At 48.3% G+C, this 15,683-nt stretch overlaps 1 protein-coding gene across 9 annotated transcripts in view; it reads right to left on the reverse strand.

Annotated features, from left to right (window-relative positions):
- Positions 1-15,683, reverse strand: part of CSMD2 (CUB and Sushi multiple domains 2) — a 602,474-nt gene that overhangs the window by 246,284 nt on the left and 340,507 nt on the right. For 8 of the 9 annotated variants that reach the window (XM_023258438.2, XM_023258437.2, XM_023258441.2 and 5 more), the window contains one exon: positions 5,265-5,447. The exons of the other annotated variant lie outside the window; for it this stretch is intronic. In XM_023258438.2, coding sequence (XP_023114206.2) covers positions 5,265-5,447 — 183 coding nt within the window. The remainder of the gene's footprint in view (positions 1-5,264; positions 5,448-15,683) is intronic. 9 annotated transcript variants of the gene reach the window in all.

Raw genomic sequence — 15,683 nt, forward strand, 5'->3', positions numbered from 1 at the left:
ACAGAATGTGAGATATGTTCACTTCGACGAAAACCACACAAAATATGTGTGTGCAGCAGCAAGGATAGAACAAAAATGGCCAAGTCTGAAATTAGTTTTGGTTTAAGGAAGTAACATTAAGAGTGTTTTACTTGTTTAAATCTTTAAATTTATTTAAGCTTTTTAAATACTAGAATATACCACGAGCCTGTGCTGAGTATTGATCCTTGAGCTCCAGATACTTCCTGGACGAGTTCCGGCACAGTATACAGGGCACGGCACTAAGAGATTATCCCTTCAACCCCATCCCCAGATGAGCCAGATCATTCCCAGAGGCCCCCCAGGTTCCAATTTGACCAGGAACAGCCATATCCTCTTATGCAGCTTACTCTGTATACAGTCGGTGCTCAATATATCAAAGATGGATGGATAAATGGATGGGTAGAAGGAATGAGAAAAAGTGAAGATTAGGGAAAGGCTGGGGCGCCAGTATATTGCATATTGGTATACAACATTCATACAGTTCCAACAAGGGCCGTGGGTCCAGCCTTCACGAATTTTTTTTTTTAATGCTTGTTAATCTCTGAAACTGCATGGGAAGGATTCAGCCAACAGTTTGCCTGTGTGCTCTGGGCCTAGTATTTTTGTCCTAAGGCTTCTTTGTCCTTCCTGCTGCAGGTGAGCCCTTGGATTCTGCAAATCCAGAGCAGTGGAGAGAGGATGGGGTTTGGAGTAGGAACCCTGCTCTGTCAATTAACACTTCAAATTCCAGCCCAATGCTCAGTGGTTCTATGACTTCTGAGCTAGTCACCTCATCTCCTTGAACTTTGTTTTCATCGGTAAAATGAGAGAGTAAATATTCCAAAGCTGTAGGGAAGATTTTCTATCTTCCCAATGACATAAAACATTTGATATTGCCATCCTCCTTTACCCCCAGGTTTCTCACCATGATAATCCTATAGACTTTAATCATAGCCTCATTTAAAATGCTAAAACACAGATTTCCTCATATTTAGAATTCAATAAGTCCAGGGTATCTTAGACTTGGGGTTCTCAATCTTGGGTGGTTTTTGCCTCAGGGGATATTTGGCCATGTCCAAGAGGGAGACATTTTGGTTGTCACAACTGGCAGCGGGAGGGCTGTGTGTGCCACTGTCTTCTCGTGGGTACAGGACATGGATGTTGCTAAAACAATGCACAAGACTGCCCCTCCACCGCCAAAAGAATGATCTGGTCCAAAATGTCAATAGTGCTGAGGTTGCGAATTCAGATGACCCTATGACCCCGTCCACTCCTTTGTCCAGATGTGTGTGTATGTGTGTGTGTCCAGCGTGGGGAGGGTGGGGGGCTTAAGTGGGACAAACTCAGGGGAATAGGGACAGGAGGGTCGTACTAACAGACCATTTCCTGAAGCGTACCTGTGTGGAACACCCTCCTTTACCTGTCAACTCTTCAAGGCCCAGCTTAAGCCCTGGTTCCTCTGTGACATTTTCTTTGGGTGCCCAAGGACCCATTTCTCCTCCCCTTGGTCTCTCAGGGTTTGGCTGCTGATTCACAACTTACACCGTATCCATCCCAGTAGGCCCTGCCTTCCCATTTCACACATACGCTACATACATTAGGAACTGAGCAATTAGGATTCACACCTTCCTTGAGTGGTTTACAAAATGGCGTAAGAAAGCCTGCATTTGTGCAGTCTTGGCATATCTCTGGTGAAGCCTGTTTTGAAACTTCTTCTGCAAGTGGCTGCTAATGGACTGATAATTGGTTTCCTGCCTTCCTTATGAAGTGTGAAGCATTCTGCTAGCCTGTCAACAAAGCATCAAATATCGTGCACCACCATCAGAGTTATTTGTCTCTTCCTTCCCATTGTATCTCTTATGGTGGAAGAATAACCGGATGCAGTTGTGTGGAGAAGGTTCCCGATTCTTTTGCAAGGAATGGGGTGAGATGGGCAGGGCTCTGGGAGAGTGAAGACACTGTGCAGCCTGGCCAGAGTGTTCTCACCAGGACACCAGCTTGAGCACATTTTCTAGGCAGGGGCCGAACAGCTCCGAATCCACTATGCGGTGCTGAGACAGGATGGGTGCTCAGTAAATATTTTCAGATGGGTGGAAAGTGGTACTACCTCCAACTGATTCTGAGCGGCAATCCCTGGAGATGGGAATTAACCAAGGAGGAAGAGAGTAACAGGAGAGAAGCTGGTTCCATCTTTTCTTTCAAAATGCTTTTCATTGTGAGAAACATCATCTTCTTTAAAACCTAGATGAAAAAGACCATCTATTGAGCACCTACTACCGCGAGGGCAGCTCAAACGCCAATGGAATGATTCTGAAGTCTCTGCTTGCTACAGAAAATGTTTCGAAACATGAAGGAAAGAGTGTGTATGGTCTCAGCAGGGCAATTCCCTAGTAAAGAGCTGTTTTGAAGAAAATGTTTCAAGGGAAGAACAAGGCACCACTTTGCATTTCTTTGGACAATTGTTCACAGAAATCTGAACCATCAAACTCTTTCTCCAATCTCCTTCTAAATGCTAAGAAGGAAAGGAGGGTTTGTCTGCTAAATATTGTACTAATATTTATTGTGACAACGCATGGTGAAATTTAGGGTGTTTATGCTGACTTTTGCTAGAGGTGCTTTCGTACGTACATTTCATCACTACATTATACGATTCAGAGACTGTATGATTTGATATTTTTAGAGATGCTTCTAGATCACACACTATGACATGTTTGATCTAAGGTCAGGAGTGGAGCCCCAGTTTAACATGTCCCTCAATCAAAGTACATGACCTGCTCTGTCAGTGACCCACTTTTCGGAAGTGGTTTCCAAGCACTCATTGTGGGCAGTGAGGACTGACTGTGCCATAGTCATCTTGTTCCAGAGATACGATCAGAGAGAGGTATGGAATTTGGGGAGCCAGAACAGAGTGCTACCACACTGGGTGGATTAGTAAACCAAAACCAGAGAGAAGATGCCCTGGCCATAGTCATGATGCTGAGCCAGGACTGAGAAACAAGTCTCCAGAGTTTGAATCCAAAGCCATCTCTGTACACTGGGGCTTCTAAGTGCTGTCTCTCACTACCAGTTAGACTGTGAGCAACCTGAGGGCAAAGCCCGCCACCTGTGGAAGTGTCAGTTTAGGGGCTGGGGACTCAGTGGAGAGCTGACAGACAGCGCTCCTTTGACTTCATGGAATAGGAACGTGACCTTGCTGTGTGGTGCAAAAAGGCATGGGGGCCAGCTGGCTCTCTCCAGCCTCCTTCATGAAGCCAGCATCCCTGAGACTCAAGCTGTGTTCTGTTACACCCAAATGACCAGAAAAACCTGAGCAATGGGAGTGCCTTGGGGATGCCAACCCCCTACATCCCAGAACCATCCAGAGGAAGAAATACCGTGCTTGCCCCCCAGAGTGTCTCCTTCACAGTTCTCATCAATAAGCCTCAGGGTCCTCTTCCTTACTTGAAACCACAGAATGTACCGCTCTACATGTGCCAGGTTGGCTCTGCCCTTGTTCCTTCTCAGCTGTTTGTAGGCAATGCCCAGCTCACTGGAGGCTGCCTGCCTCATTCCTGGAAATGAAGGGCCTGCTGACAAGCACTTCATGACCCTTTGCTCTTACTGAAGGTTCTAGAAAGATTTCCTAAAGCTCCTCCTAAGGGCCAAAGAGTCCAGTAAATTCTTGGAGGACTTGAGTGACAGCCTTCAGGTAGTGGTCTGCTACCCGCATCTCTCAGCTTGCGAGGCAGGAAATTTTATCCTGTCCTAAGATGCCAGCTGGCTCTGCTACCCACTTCATTCTACTGGCTCTCTGCTCCAGAGGCCTGACCCTCTTCCACTTGTCCTTGCCTTGTTTCATCTAATGGATTTCAGAGATAAAGCCCCCACAACGCCTGGGGCTCCCATAGTCTGTACCTTTGCCGTCTGCCTCCAGAGGCAGGTTGCCTGCCTCCAACCTGCTGGGTAGAGCCCTGCTCCGTCCACCCACTCTGGCCTCATTCCCGCTGGTCCTGGGCTGTTCTGTCGCAGGCTCCCCTGCCTCTCTTGGCCCCAGTCCCTCTGGTTCCCAGTGTGCTATGAGGCCAACACCGTTGGGCACTATATTCTAACCACATCCAGCCACAGAGATGGGCAGATTTCATGCAATTTTATTTTTTTGCAACAAGGGTGTATCCAAGGGCGATTTGATGTATATCTAAGAGCAATTTGTTCTTTAAACCTCTTCAAGAATTTCCACACAAACTCACAAGTCATCACAAATGCTCCGTCAAAACAAAATGATTTTTCTGTTTGAAAAGGTATGACCCAAACTCACCGACTCATACACCAAAGTCTCAGTCCTAACTGACGTTCCCTCATAACCCCCAGGTTATTCTCTCCCCCAGCCCCGGGCGGGGTGGGGGGCGGTGCAGTCTAGTATGTGTAGCACCTGGAGACCCAGAGCAGCCCACTGCAGTGGGAGAAATGATCAGAGGGTCAGGCTTCCGCCCTCCCCTGCAAGAAGCAGATGGAAAGAGACGGAGGAGGTGGGGTGGCGAAGCTTGGGAGAAGAAGACGTGGTAGCCCAGAGAAGAGTGAGCCTTTGATTTCTCAACAGAGACCAAGCGGGCTCCGCTCTTTGCTGTATACATCCCCTCACACTTGCCAATCCCACCAGGCCCAGGACCTAAAGTACAATTTGTGCCAGAAGGTAAGGTCATACCTTCCCAGAGGAAGAAAAAAGGGCCTCCTTGTTATCTCCATTGGATGGGCACTCCAAAGGATCAGCAATCTAAAGACAGCTTGATTACCCATCCCTCCCTAAATCCAATCCAAGAGGAAGCAATTTGAGGAAAGCTTCTCATATCCTGGCAAGGCTGTGGTTTCCCACAGTACGCAGAGGCTGGTACAGAGTTGACAGTCTTACAAACTTGCCCGCCCCTTCCACCCTGGTTTGATTGTATGGTGTCCCTGGCGGCAACAAGAGCGAGGAGCAAATGTCTGGCTCAGAGCCTGGTGGGCCAAGCCCCAGTGGCCTCTACCTTGCTCTCAAGGATCACCACGGAAGGGAAGACGAGGTTGAAGAAGGCCCCCAAATGCCAAGATCGATCATTCTCGGTGCCACAGTCTACGTTACTGCCAGAAAGGAGGACCCAACCAGCAACGCTGGGAGGAAAAGAAACCAACCAGAAGCTGTTGTTATGACCCGCAAGGTTCCCAAGGATGGGGCCCTGGAATTAGCTGGGAAACGGGGCCCCCTGCCTCTTGATGAAGACCCCAAAGCGGCCTCCTCCCCGCTCACTTACACACGCAGCCTGGCTTCTTAGCCGACCACTGGTTATTCTTTTGGCACGTGATTGCCTTCTGCCCCACCAGCTCAAAGGCAGGCTGGCACTCAAACTTGAGTGTGTCACCGTGGCGGAACCGGAAGCCTTCCCTTCGGCCGTAGGCAGGGATGCCAGGATCGCCACAGCTGCCCTGCTCGATCTCTGAAAGACAGGAAGGAGAGAAAACAGACACGAAAGGTGACTTCCGACCTCTCTTGGAGCCAGAGGCCCACGTTACATGCTCTGCTGTACCTCTGCCAGGAGTCAGTGCTCAGAGTGGCACAGGCAGGACCTTTCATGAGAAATCTTGCCTTGCCCTGTTTAAAACTGCATCCTGGGCCTGTTGGCCATCTGGATGTCTTCTTTAGAGAAGTGTCTATTCATGTTTTCTGCCCATTTCTTCACTGGGTTGTTTTTCGGGTGTGGAGTTTGGTGAGCTCTTTATAGATTTTGGATACTAGCCCTTTGTCCGATATGTCATTTGCAAATATCTTTTCCCATTCCGTTGGTCGCCTTTTAGTTTTGTTGGTTGTTTCCTTTGCTGTGCAGAAGCTTTTTATCTTCACAAGGTCCCAGTAGTTCATTTTTGCTTTTAATTCCCTTGCCTTTGGGGATGTATCAAGTAAGAAATTGCTACGGCTGAGGTCAGAGAGGTCTTTTCCTGCTTTCCCCTCTAGGGTTTTGATGGTTTCCTGTCTCAACGTCGCTCCTCATCAGGGAAATACAAATCAAAACCACACTCAGGTATCACCTCACGCCAGTCAGAGTGGCCAAAATAAACAAATCAGGAGACTATAGATGCTGGAGAGGATGTGGAGAAATGGGAACCCTCTTGCACTGTTGGTGGGAATGCAAATTGGTGCAGCCACTCTGGAAAACAGTGTGGAGGTTCCTCAAAAAATTAAAAATAGACCTACCTTATGACCCAGCAATAGCATTGTTAGGAATTTACCCAAGGGATACAGGAGGCACTTGTACCCCCATGTTTATAGCAGCACTCTCAACAATAGCCAAATTATGGAAAGAGCCTAAATGTCCATCAACTGATGAATGGATAAAGAAATTGTGGTTTATATACACAATGGAGTACTACGTGGCAATGAGAAAGAATGAAATATGGCCCTTTGTAGCAACGTGGATGGAACTGGAGAGTGTGATGCTAAGTGAAATAAGCCATACAGAGAAAGACAGATACCATATGTTTTCACTCTTATGTGGATCCTGAGAAACTTAACAGAAACCCATGGGGGAGGGGAAGGAAAAAAAAAAGAGGTTAGAGTCGGAGAGAGCCAAAGCATAGAAGACTCTTAAAAACTGAGAATAAACTGAGGGTTGATGGGGGGTGGGAGGGAGGGGAGGGTGGGTGATGGGTATTGAGGAGGGCACCTTTTGGGATGAGCACTGGGTGTTGTATGGAAACCAATTTCACAATAAATTTCATATACTGAAAAAATAATAATAAAATGCCAGAAAAGTTTTAGAACAAAAAAAAAAAACTGCATCCTGGGAGCGCCCAGGGGGCTCAGTCAGGTAAGTGTCTGACTCTTGATTTCACAGTTTGTGGGTTCAAGCTCCACATTGGGCTCCACGCTGACACCGTGGAGCCTGCTTAGGATTCTTTCTCTCCCCCTCTCTTCACCCCTCCCCCACTAAAACTCCCACTCTCTGAAAATAAATAAACAAACTTAAAAAAAATAAAATAAAATAAAACTGCATCTTGGGATGAATGTGCCTTCCAGCTGACAAATGCCAGAGACTCTGTGTCCACACAGAGAACACTAGGTGCTTGGATATTTTCATTCGGTGAAGGTGGGTCTACATTCTTTATGAGATACCTGTCTCGGAGCTAACAGATCTCAGTCTGGAGCTTACTGAACTTGACTCCGCGCTCAGATGACTAGATAGACCTTCAGCTCAGTCCATTCCTGAGCAGCAAAGACAAGCATGAAATGAGAAGGCTTTACTGGCTGCCATTCCCCAAACCAGAGATTAAGTGAGAATCAATATTCACTGCCTTCTGACATAGAAGCACTTTCCCGAATTTTTTTTTTAATTCAATTGGAGATGGTGCAGGTAAAATGGAACAAATGACTAAGAATGCCTTTAAAGTTCATTGGATTCCACGGTGGTGAGTCACACACCAAGTGGGTTCCCTGAGACAGCTCGGGGTGGGGGTGGGGCGGGAGGAGGTGCAGGCACGGTGGGGCATGATGGGCTGGCCGCCTTACAGGACAGTTAGACCCTGGAGACTTCAGGAAAGGAGTATGTCCTGGCCAAGTCCCTGGAGCTTCCTCCGGAACCCTGTGCTTGGTGCTGTGAGAGATGGAGTGGAAAGGAGGGGCGAAGGGGATGGAGGGGAGGAAGGAGAAGAGGAGGAGGAGCTGTTCCCAGGGAGGAAGGCATCTTGCAGGAAAGACAGGGAGTTATGGACAAAGGGACAGATAGCGAGGTGAGGGTGGTAGGGGCCTGTGATTTGGAAGAGAGGCCACTGGAGTAACCAGGGAAGTTTGTTGGACACCTTCCCAGGATCGTTAGGCCAAAGGAACCCTGCCTTTGCCGTAGACACCATTATGAGCCATGGAGCCAGAGTCCCTGAAGTTGCTGTGCGTGACCCTATCAGGGATGACTCTCCAAAACTTTTCTTAGCACAACTGGTGGGTTTCTGTGGGCTGATCAGGCTAGCCCCATGCACTGCCTTATATGGACAGGCTCTTGACTGTCACATTCATATTACCCCGAAAACTAGGGCTTCCAGATCTCTGCTGAGAGTTGGCAGAACAAAGCATTCTTTGGCTAGAATCGTGTGTGTGTGTGTGTGTGTGTGTGTGTGTGTGTGTGTGTGTGTGTAGGCATCCGGAAGGAGCACTTAACTCAAATTTAGAGGGTGAGGCTGGAAACGCAGTGTGGGGAGTGAGACACTAAACTTTAGCACAAAATTTTAGGGGGCAACAAAAAAAACCCCTCAGCAATCAAGATAAATAACATCTTCATGTTATTTTTTTTAACATTTTTAGAAAATCAAAATTAATGCATATAAATCAAGCCCACAAAGAAAAAAAAAATAATCAGAACTTAAAGATCAGATCTGACCCAGCACTTGTGTGACTCACTTCACTGGCCTCCCCCTAGTCCTGGCCATCTGAGTTTCTTATTATTTAAAATGTTGACATTTTTGGGGCGCCTGGGTGGCGCAGTCGGTTAAGCGTCCGACTTCAGCCAGGTCACGATCTCGCGGTCCGTGGGTTCGAGCCCCGCGTCAGGCTCTGGGCTGATGGCTCAGAGCCTGGAGCCTGTTTCCGATTCTGTGTCTCCCTCTCTCTCTGCCCCTCCCTCGCTCATGCTCTGTCTCTCTCTGTCCCAAAAATAAATAAAAGTTGAAAAAAAAATTAAAAAAAAAATGTTGACATTTTTATCATAGATATTTTGCATTAATCTTGGTTTTAAAAAAATACTGCATTAAATTATTTAACTTAATTACTGAGTATTTTGGTGGCTTCTTTTCAATTTATGCCCAAGGTGGATGACTGCTTATCTCAGCTCAGTCCCATCAGGGAAGGCTTCTTGGAGAAGGTGATGTCTAAGATGAGGCCTGAAGGCTGTGCAAGAGCCAGCAGGTGAAAGGAATAGGTGGGATTCATTGCAGCATTATTCACACTAGCCAAGACATGGAAACACCTAACTACCCACGAATGAATGGGTAAACAAAATGTAGTAAATGTACACACACACACACACACACACACACACACACCCCACTGGAATATTATTCAGCTGTAAAAAAGAAAAAAGAAGAAAATCCTGATATTTTCAACAACATGGATGAAACTTGAGGGCATTATGCTAAGTGAAATGAGTCAGAAAAAGACAAATACTGGGTGATCGCACTTATACGTGGAATCTAAAAACCCAAACTCATAAAACCAGAGAGTGGATTGCTGGTTGCCATGAGTGGGATAGGGTATAGTGGAGTAGGGAGGGGAAACCAATGAAGGGGGTCGAAGGGTACAAAGTTCCAGTTAGAAGGTGAAGAGGTTCCGGGATGTAATGTAGCGCATAGTGGCTACAGTCAACAATATGGTATCAGATATCTGGAAGTTGTTAAGAGAGTAGATCCTAAAAGTTCTCAACACACACACACACACACACACACACACACACACACACACACACATTGTGAGGTGTTGTGGTAGATGTGTTAACTAACCTGATTATGATAATCATTTTGCCATACATACACATATCAAATCATCATGCTCTACACCTTAAACTTACACAATGTTATATGTCAATTATTAACTCAATAAAGCTAGAAAAAAAAAGAAAGGAATGAGTGGGAGAAAGGGGGAGGAAGGACCGTTCAGATGGAGAAGAGGCCATGCAAAGTCACAGGGGTGACACTGTTTGTAGGATTGCAATGAAAGCAGAGATAATAACTCACTAATCGTTATTATAACTAAGTTAGTTGTATGACTGATAATTCTAGTGCTGAATATGTGCTGGAAGCCACTCTGATCATTCTAATATTTCATCCTTATAGTAACCCTATGAGCTAGGTACTGTTATTCTCATTTTAAAGGTGAGGAAATTGAGGCCCAGAGAGATCATGCAATTATCCAAGGTCATCTGAGTTATCTCAGATCCAAACATATGGTTCCAGGGTTCTTACTGTTGCACCACATTGCCTTTCTACAAGCACAAGTGTAGATATTTTCTACAAGCTGGTGGGAGACGAGGCTGGAAAAGGTGTGTGGGGCCAACCCATGAAAGATACTGTATAATCTGCTAACAAGACTAGGTTGCAGATAGGAGGCAGTGGGGAGTTAACAAAGGGTTTCATTTTACTTAGCATTTCATACTGTGCATTTTATTTTATTTTAAAAAATTTTTAATGTTTATTTATTTTGAGAGAGAGAGAGAGAGAGAGAGAGAGAGAGAGAGAAGGAGGGGTAGAGAGAGAAGGAGACACAGAATCTGAAGCAGGCTACAGGCTCTGAGCTGACAGCACAGAGCCCAATGTGGGGCTTGAACTCATGGACTACGAGATCATGACCTGAGTCGAAGTCAGACGCTTGGCCAACTGAGCCACCCAGGTGCCCCTCATATCGTGTATTTTAAAAGATCACCCTGACTGTTATCTGCAGAATGGTCTGGGGGCAGCAATTCTGGAGGCAAGGGGATCATTCATTCATTCAGCAAACACACAAATGTCTACTTAGTGTAAGTCACTGTGCTGGGCACTGGGGGTGCAACAGAGAACAAGGCAGACACAAGCCCTGCCTCCATGAAGTTTCCATTCTGGTGGGAGGCTCACAAGAAGGTGGGGGATGTTTTGGTGACATCCTGGACTGGGCAAAGACAGAGCGGATGGGGAGAGGTAGACAGATTTGGGAGGTGGGACAGCAGGAAGCCACAGGCTATCCTGAGAGTGAGCACGCCAGGGATAAAGGAGAGGCCAGGGTCTACAATGCCTGAGGGTTTGGCCTGGGCACCTGGGTGCACACTCACTGAGACAAGAATGCAGGGAGAAGAGCAGGTGTGTATGGTCATCAGTAAGGCATGCGGAGTTTTGGGGATGCCTGTGATACCTCCAAGTGGACACATCTAGCAGAAAGTGGCTACATGGGTCTTAAGTTGAGGAGAAAAGTCTAGTGTAGGGGTGCATAATTTGGGATTCAGCTCACATATGGTAAAAGGAGCCATGAGAAGGATGTGACCACCCACAGAGACTGAGATGTCAGTCCTGGACAGAATAGTTAGGAATACTGGATGGCCCAGTGGAATGCTGGACTGAAATCCTGGCAGAGCAGGGTCACAGAGGCTTGGAGAAGAATGGTTTTCGAGGAGCAGATCTCTAGCCTCGAAGGTTCAGGGAAGCTTAGGTGGGGCTGACAAGCAGGTTAGAAGAAGGAGGTCACTGCTGATACTGGCAGGAGTGGTTGCATACCAGTGATGGGGCCATATGCAATGGGAGAAGAGAAAGATGATACAGGAGGAACAGATGACTTTTAAAGGAGCCATTTCTTGGAAGTGAAGGAATAGAGAGAGCTTAGGTGGTAACTTGTGAGGAACATGGCCTTGAAGTAGGCAGCTTAAACATATTTTTAAGATCAGAGAAATTTAACCACATTTAAATGCTAGGGAAGGAGACAGACAGGCAAACAGACAGACACACAGAGTAAATGGCTAACTGAAGATTTGGAGGACAGATGGGGATGACAGCCGGAGGCTCTGGGGCAGGTAGGGCAGGGTACCCAGAGCACACTGCAGGATAGCCTGAGCCAGCAGGAAGCTCCTTCCTGCATGACAGGAAGGGGGAGGTGATCACTAAGATTTCAGGTATGGTGTGGGAGGATGAAGGAGGTCCTGCGATGGCACAGGCTCTACTTCCCAATGGAGGAAGGGTTCATGGTCATTGCTGAAGGACAGGGCCTGCTTGTGGGGAAAGGGATTTAACATTGACGAGAATGTCTGAGGCACTCACCCTGGATAAGATCATGGCTGGATGGACTGCCACCTAGCGCCTAAGGAGGGTGGAGATGATGCGTGTACGGGGCGCCCCCGAGCAGCTCAGTAGCTTGGTGCATGCAGAAGTGGAGAAAGGGGGCTCCAGGACTGATGGAGGGGTGGGGTTTGGAGAAAGGCAAGGCCACTGGGGCAAGGAGCTGAGGATCCCCTTACAAGAATGGCAGAGGTGTACCCTCGGGGCTCAGGCTAATGGGGGTGGGGGGGAAGCAGGAGGGGCTGGGGTATCGGGAGGCCAAGGGAGGATGATGATCAGGAGCAGAGTGGGTAGGGAGAGCTGAGGGGACAAAGGGCCCGGCGCAGGCTGGGTGCAGCTCAGATTTTAGAGGTGCTGGAGAGCAAGGTCCAGCTGCAGCCAGAGGGCAGCGCTATGAAGTGAGAAGGTCAAGTGGCTGGAAGGCAAGGTGACGGCAAGACTTGGGGTAGAGAGGAAGACGCTGGTGGCACTGATGGGAGGGGACAAGAGCCAGATGTGGTGACAGCATGAGATCCAGGGAGATGGGGGACACATAGCCAGAATGGCATTGGAGGATGAACTGTAAACCTGCCTCTCAAACGTGAAGCTCGTGGGGACTGGCACAGGAGAGGGCTACCGGGTAATGGTAGCCCTCAAGGGGAAGTCAGATTTAAGAGAGCACTCGGTGAAGAGGTCCAGAATAGGAGAGGGATATGTGTAGGGCCGGGACTGGGTGTAGGGGAGAAGAGGAGAGCAGGGTGGCTGGAGAGTTTGACACAGGGGCTGGTGGCTGGCTTGTGTTCCTCAGACGCTCCTTGTCTTTGTCTGGGCCTTCCCTCCAAGCCCAGGGCCAACCTCTGCTGGGGGCACAGGGACCCAGGCCCCTCGCCCTCTCAGAGAAGGCTCCCTGTGCTCCTCTGCCTGCCTGAAAGGCACTTGACCTTGACCCTCCCGGTCTGACCCAGTCTGATGTCAGGGCCCAGAAAAGCAAATTGATAAACCAAATTTTGACTTGGAGAAAATCATGCATGCAATTTCTGTTATCTGGTTAATATAATTCCATTTTATAAGACTTGCTCCCTCTCTCTCTTTCTCTCTCTCCCTCCCTCCCTCTCTCCTTTTGCCTACAAAAAGCAAGCTGGCAAACATGAGGTGAGTGCTTCAGAATTCCACTGTGATGGGCTCGCCGCTCGAAGTATTTGCTCTCCATTTGCTTGGCGGCTTTATCCCCATCATCTGTGATCAACCTTACAGTCTTCTCCTGGGTTTTTCCATTTCTAATACCAAATTGGAATTCTCTTTCATGACAACGTCTGTCCAGGAGCGATTGCATCATGTCTCTCTAAATCCACCATCTGATTGCTCCGAGAAGGACAGCGCCACTCGGAGGAGGAAGGGGGGTCCAAGCTTGGGCTGTGACTTGCTGCCTTTCCAAAGGGGTAGTACTTCATTTGTCCCTTCATCTAGTCACTGTGCCCTCAGCCTGGGATACCCCCTCCTCTCCTCCCCTTTTTACGTGGCCGACTCGTCACTCTGTGGATTAGCTTAAGAGGCCACCTCAGAGATGCTTTCCCTGACCATGCACCTTATGTGGTTCCCGTTTTCTTGCCTCTCCTGGCTCCCCATCTTTTCCTTCATGGCACTGCCTTGATTCATGTGATTAGTTACTGTTCTAGACACTTGGGGGTATAGCAGTGGGGAAAAAAGGACAAGAATCTCTGCCCCCAAGATGCTTACTGTCTGATGGGTGTGAAGGACAGAATGATTCACCCACTCTGCCCCCCTGCTCCTGCTGGCTGCCAGGTTGGCTCCCCTGTTTCCTGTCCAATGGAATGTCAGTCCTACAGAGGCAGGCATTGGTTCTGCGTTATTGACTCAGTTCAGCGCTTGGAACACAGAGAACGCTGTTTAACGTTCGAATCCAGCTAACAGGTGCTGCGTGGAAACTGCCAAATGCCATGCTCAGCACTACAGACAGACAGTGGCGTGACCCATGGTCCCTGCCCTTAGAGAGTCACAGTCAAATGGCTGTAGAAGTTAAGTACAAGGGAAATGATGAGGGCAAGGGAGGAGGTGTGCACCTGACCACACAACCTTTGGGAGAGCAGAGGAGGAAACTCAGAGGGAGTGGGAGAGGCAAAGAGGCTTCACTGAGGCTGCCAAGCTGGAAACCTGGGAATCAGCCTGGATTCTGCCTTCCCCTCCCCACCTGCAGCCTCACTAACTGCCTCATCCTGGCCCCCCTCCGAAACATCCCAGCACCCTCTGCTCTCCAGCCCCTCTCTCACTGTTCTAGTCTACCCTCTACCTGGATGGTGGCATCAGGCGAGAGTGGGTCCCCTGCCTCTTGCCTCTATTCTGTACTCAGCAAAGCAGGCTGAGATGGCTCCGAAAGAAAAATCCCATCATTACTATGCCCTGTTCATTGATTCTTTCATGGCTGCCTAAAACCCACAGATTAAGCCCCTAACAGCTTGACGTGGCAGGATCTTGCCTACCCCCTCCCACTCCAGACTCATCTTTGGCCATCACCGACCCTGAGATTTATGCATCCCCAAACTGAGCGGTCTGTGGGGAGACAAAACAGTGCAGTGGTGATGAGCAGAGATCTAAATCCTGGCCCTGACATAAGCAGAAGATCTTGCACATTTCCTATTCTCCCCGAGCCCTATTTTTGTCATCTGTAAAATGGAAATGGTAATAACGCCCACCTTTCAGGGTTGTTCTGAGGATTTAATGAACTTATGTGTAGAAGACAATTGTCAAAATGCCTGGCACATGGCATGTAACCAGTAACCAGTAGGTGTTTCCCCATAGTCATTATCACCCGGTGCCTGGTGGAGCCCAGCCGGCTCTCACATGGCTCTCACATGGCACCTGTGTCCTCTCTTCCTGAATGAACACCCCCTGCTCCTCTGTCAGATGAGGAATCGCCTTTAAGCGTCAGCTCAAGTGCTTCTTAATCTGGGATCTTCCCTCAAATCACCTAGGCAGACTTAGGGGATGTTTCTCTCTCACTCCCAGCCCTTTGGACAGTTTTCTGCCATGGCTCCATTGCTGTCATTTTTGGCATGCATTTCTCTATGTTAAATGAAAAATTTCTTGAGGACCAAGACTGTTTTTGAAAAGTCTATACTACCAGCTTCTAGCAGAGTGGGAGGCACGGATGGAGCATTCAGTACATATTTGCAGGATGATGAGTGGCGGACAGAGAGAAGGATGGAAGGAAAGAAGCAGGAAGGAGGAATGAAGGAAGAGAGTATAGTATCTGGAGAATAGTTAGAAATTCACTGTGGCTGGAGGTGACAGTGAAGAGAGATGAGACCACAGAGAGGGTCTGAGGGGCACCGTGAAGAGCCTGGTTCCATGACTGAGGAGTCATCTATGTGTTGTCTTGGAGGCTATCAGTTCCTCAAAGCCAGGGGTCCCATCCCTTCTGCCCTCTGTATCTCCAGAACCAAGGACAGTATCTCACACATACTGAGTGGCCCAGACCCATTGTTCAATTAGCACAAACGCCTTTCGAGTGACGGAGACACTGTGGTGCTTAAGACAGCCCCTGGGCATGCCTAGATCTCATGGATTTCCTGAGAACCACATCCCACTCCACTTCTCTGCTTCTGATGGGAAGGGTACAAGGAGGCTTGGGGCATAGTGCATCCGTCTGTATGTGCATCTGGGTTTTCATGCATCTCTTTGCAAAGGCTGTCACAAATTGGGTGGAAGTGTGGGTAGATGAAGTGGGTGACGTTCTTCCTTCCCCATCTCCTTCCTCCACAACACTATCATGGGGATGTCACAGCTGAAGGAGGTTAGGGACAGGGGGTAAATGTGGACATACAGAACACTGGGGTTGCCTCCAAGCTGTTTGCATCAGCCCCAAGCTAGAGCTTGCTATTTGCAAAAGCCCGTGTATTTAG

This window comes from Felis catus, chromosome C1 (genome assembly GCF_018350175.1).
Source record: "Felis catus isolate Fca126 chromosome C1, F.catus_Fca126_mat1.0, whole genome shotgun sequence".
Lineage (NCBI taxonomy): Eukaryota > Metazoa > Chordata > Mammalia > Carnivora > Felidae > Felis > Felis catus.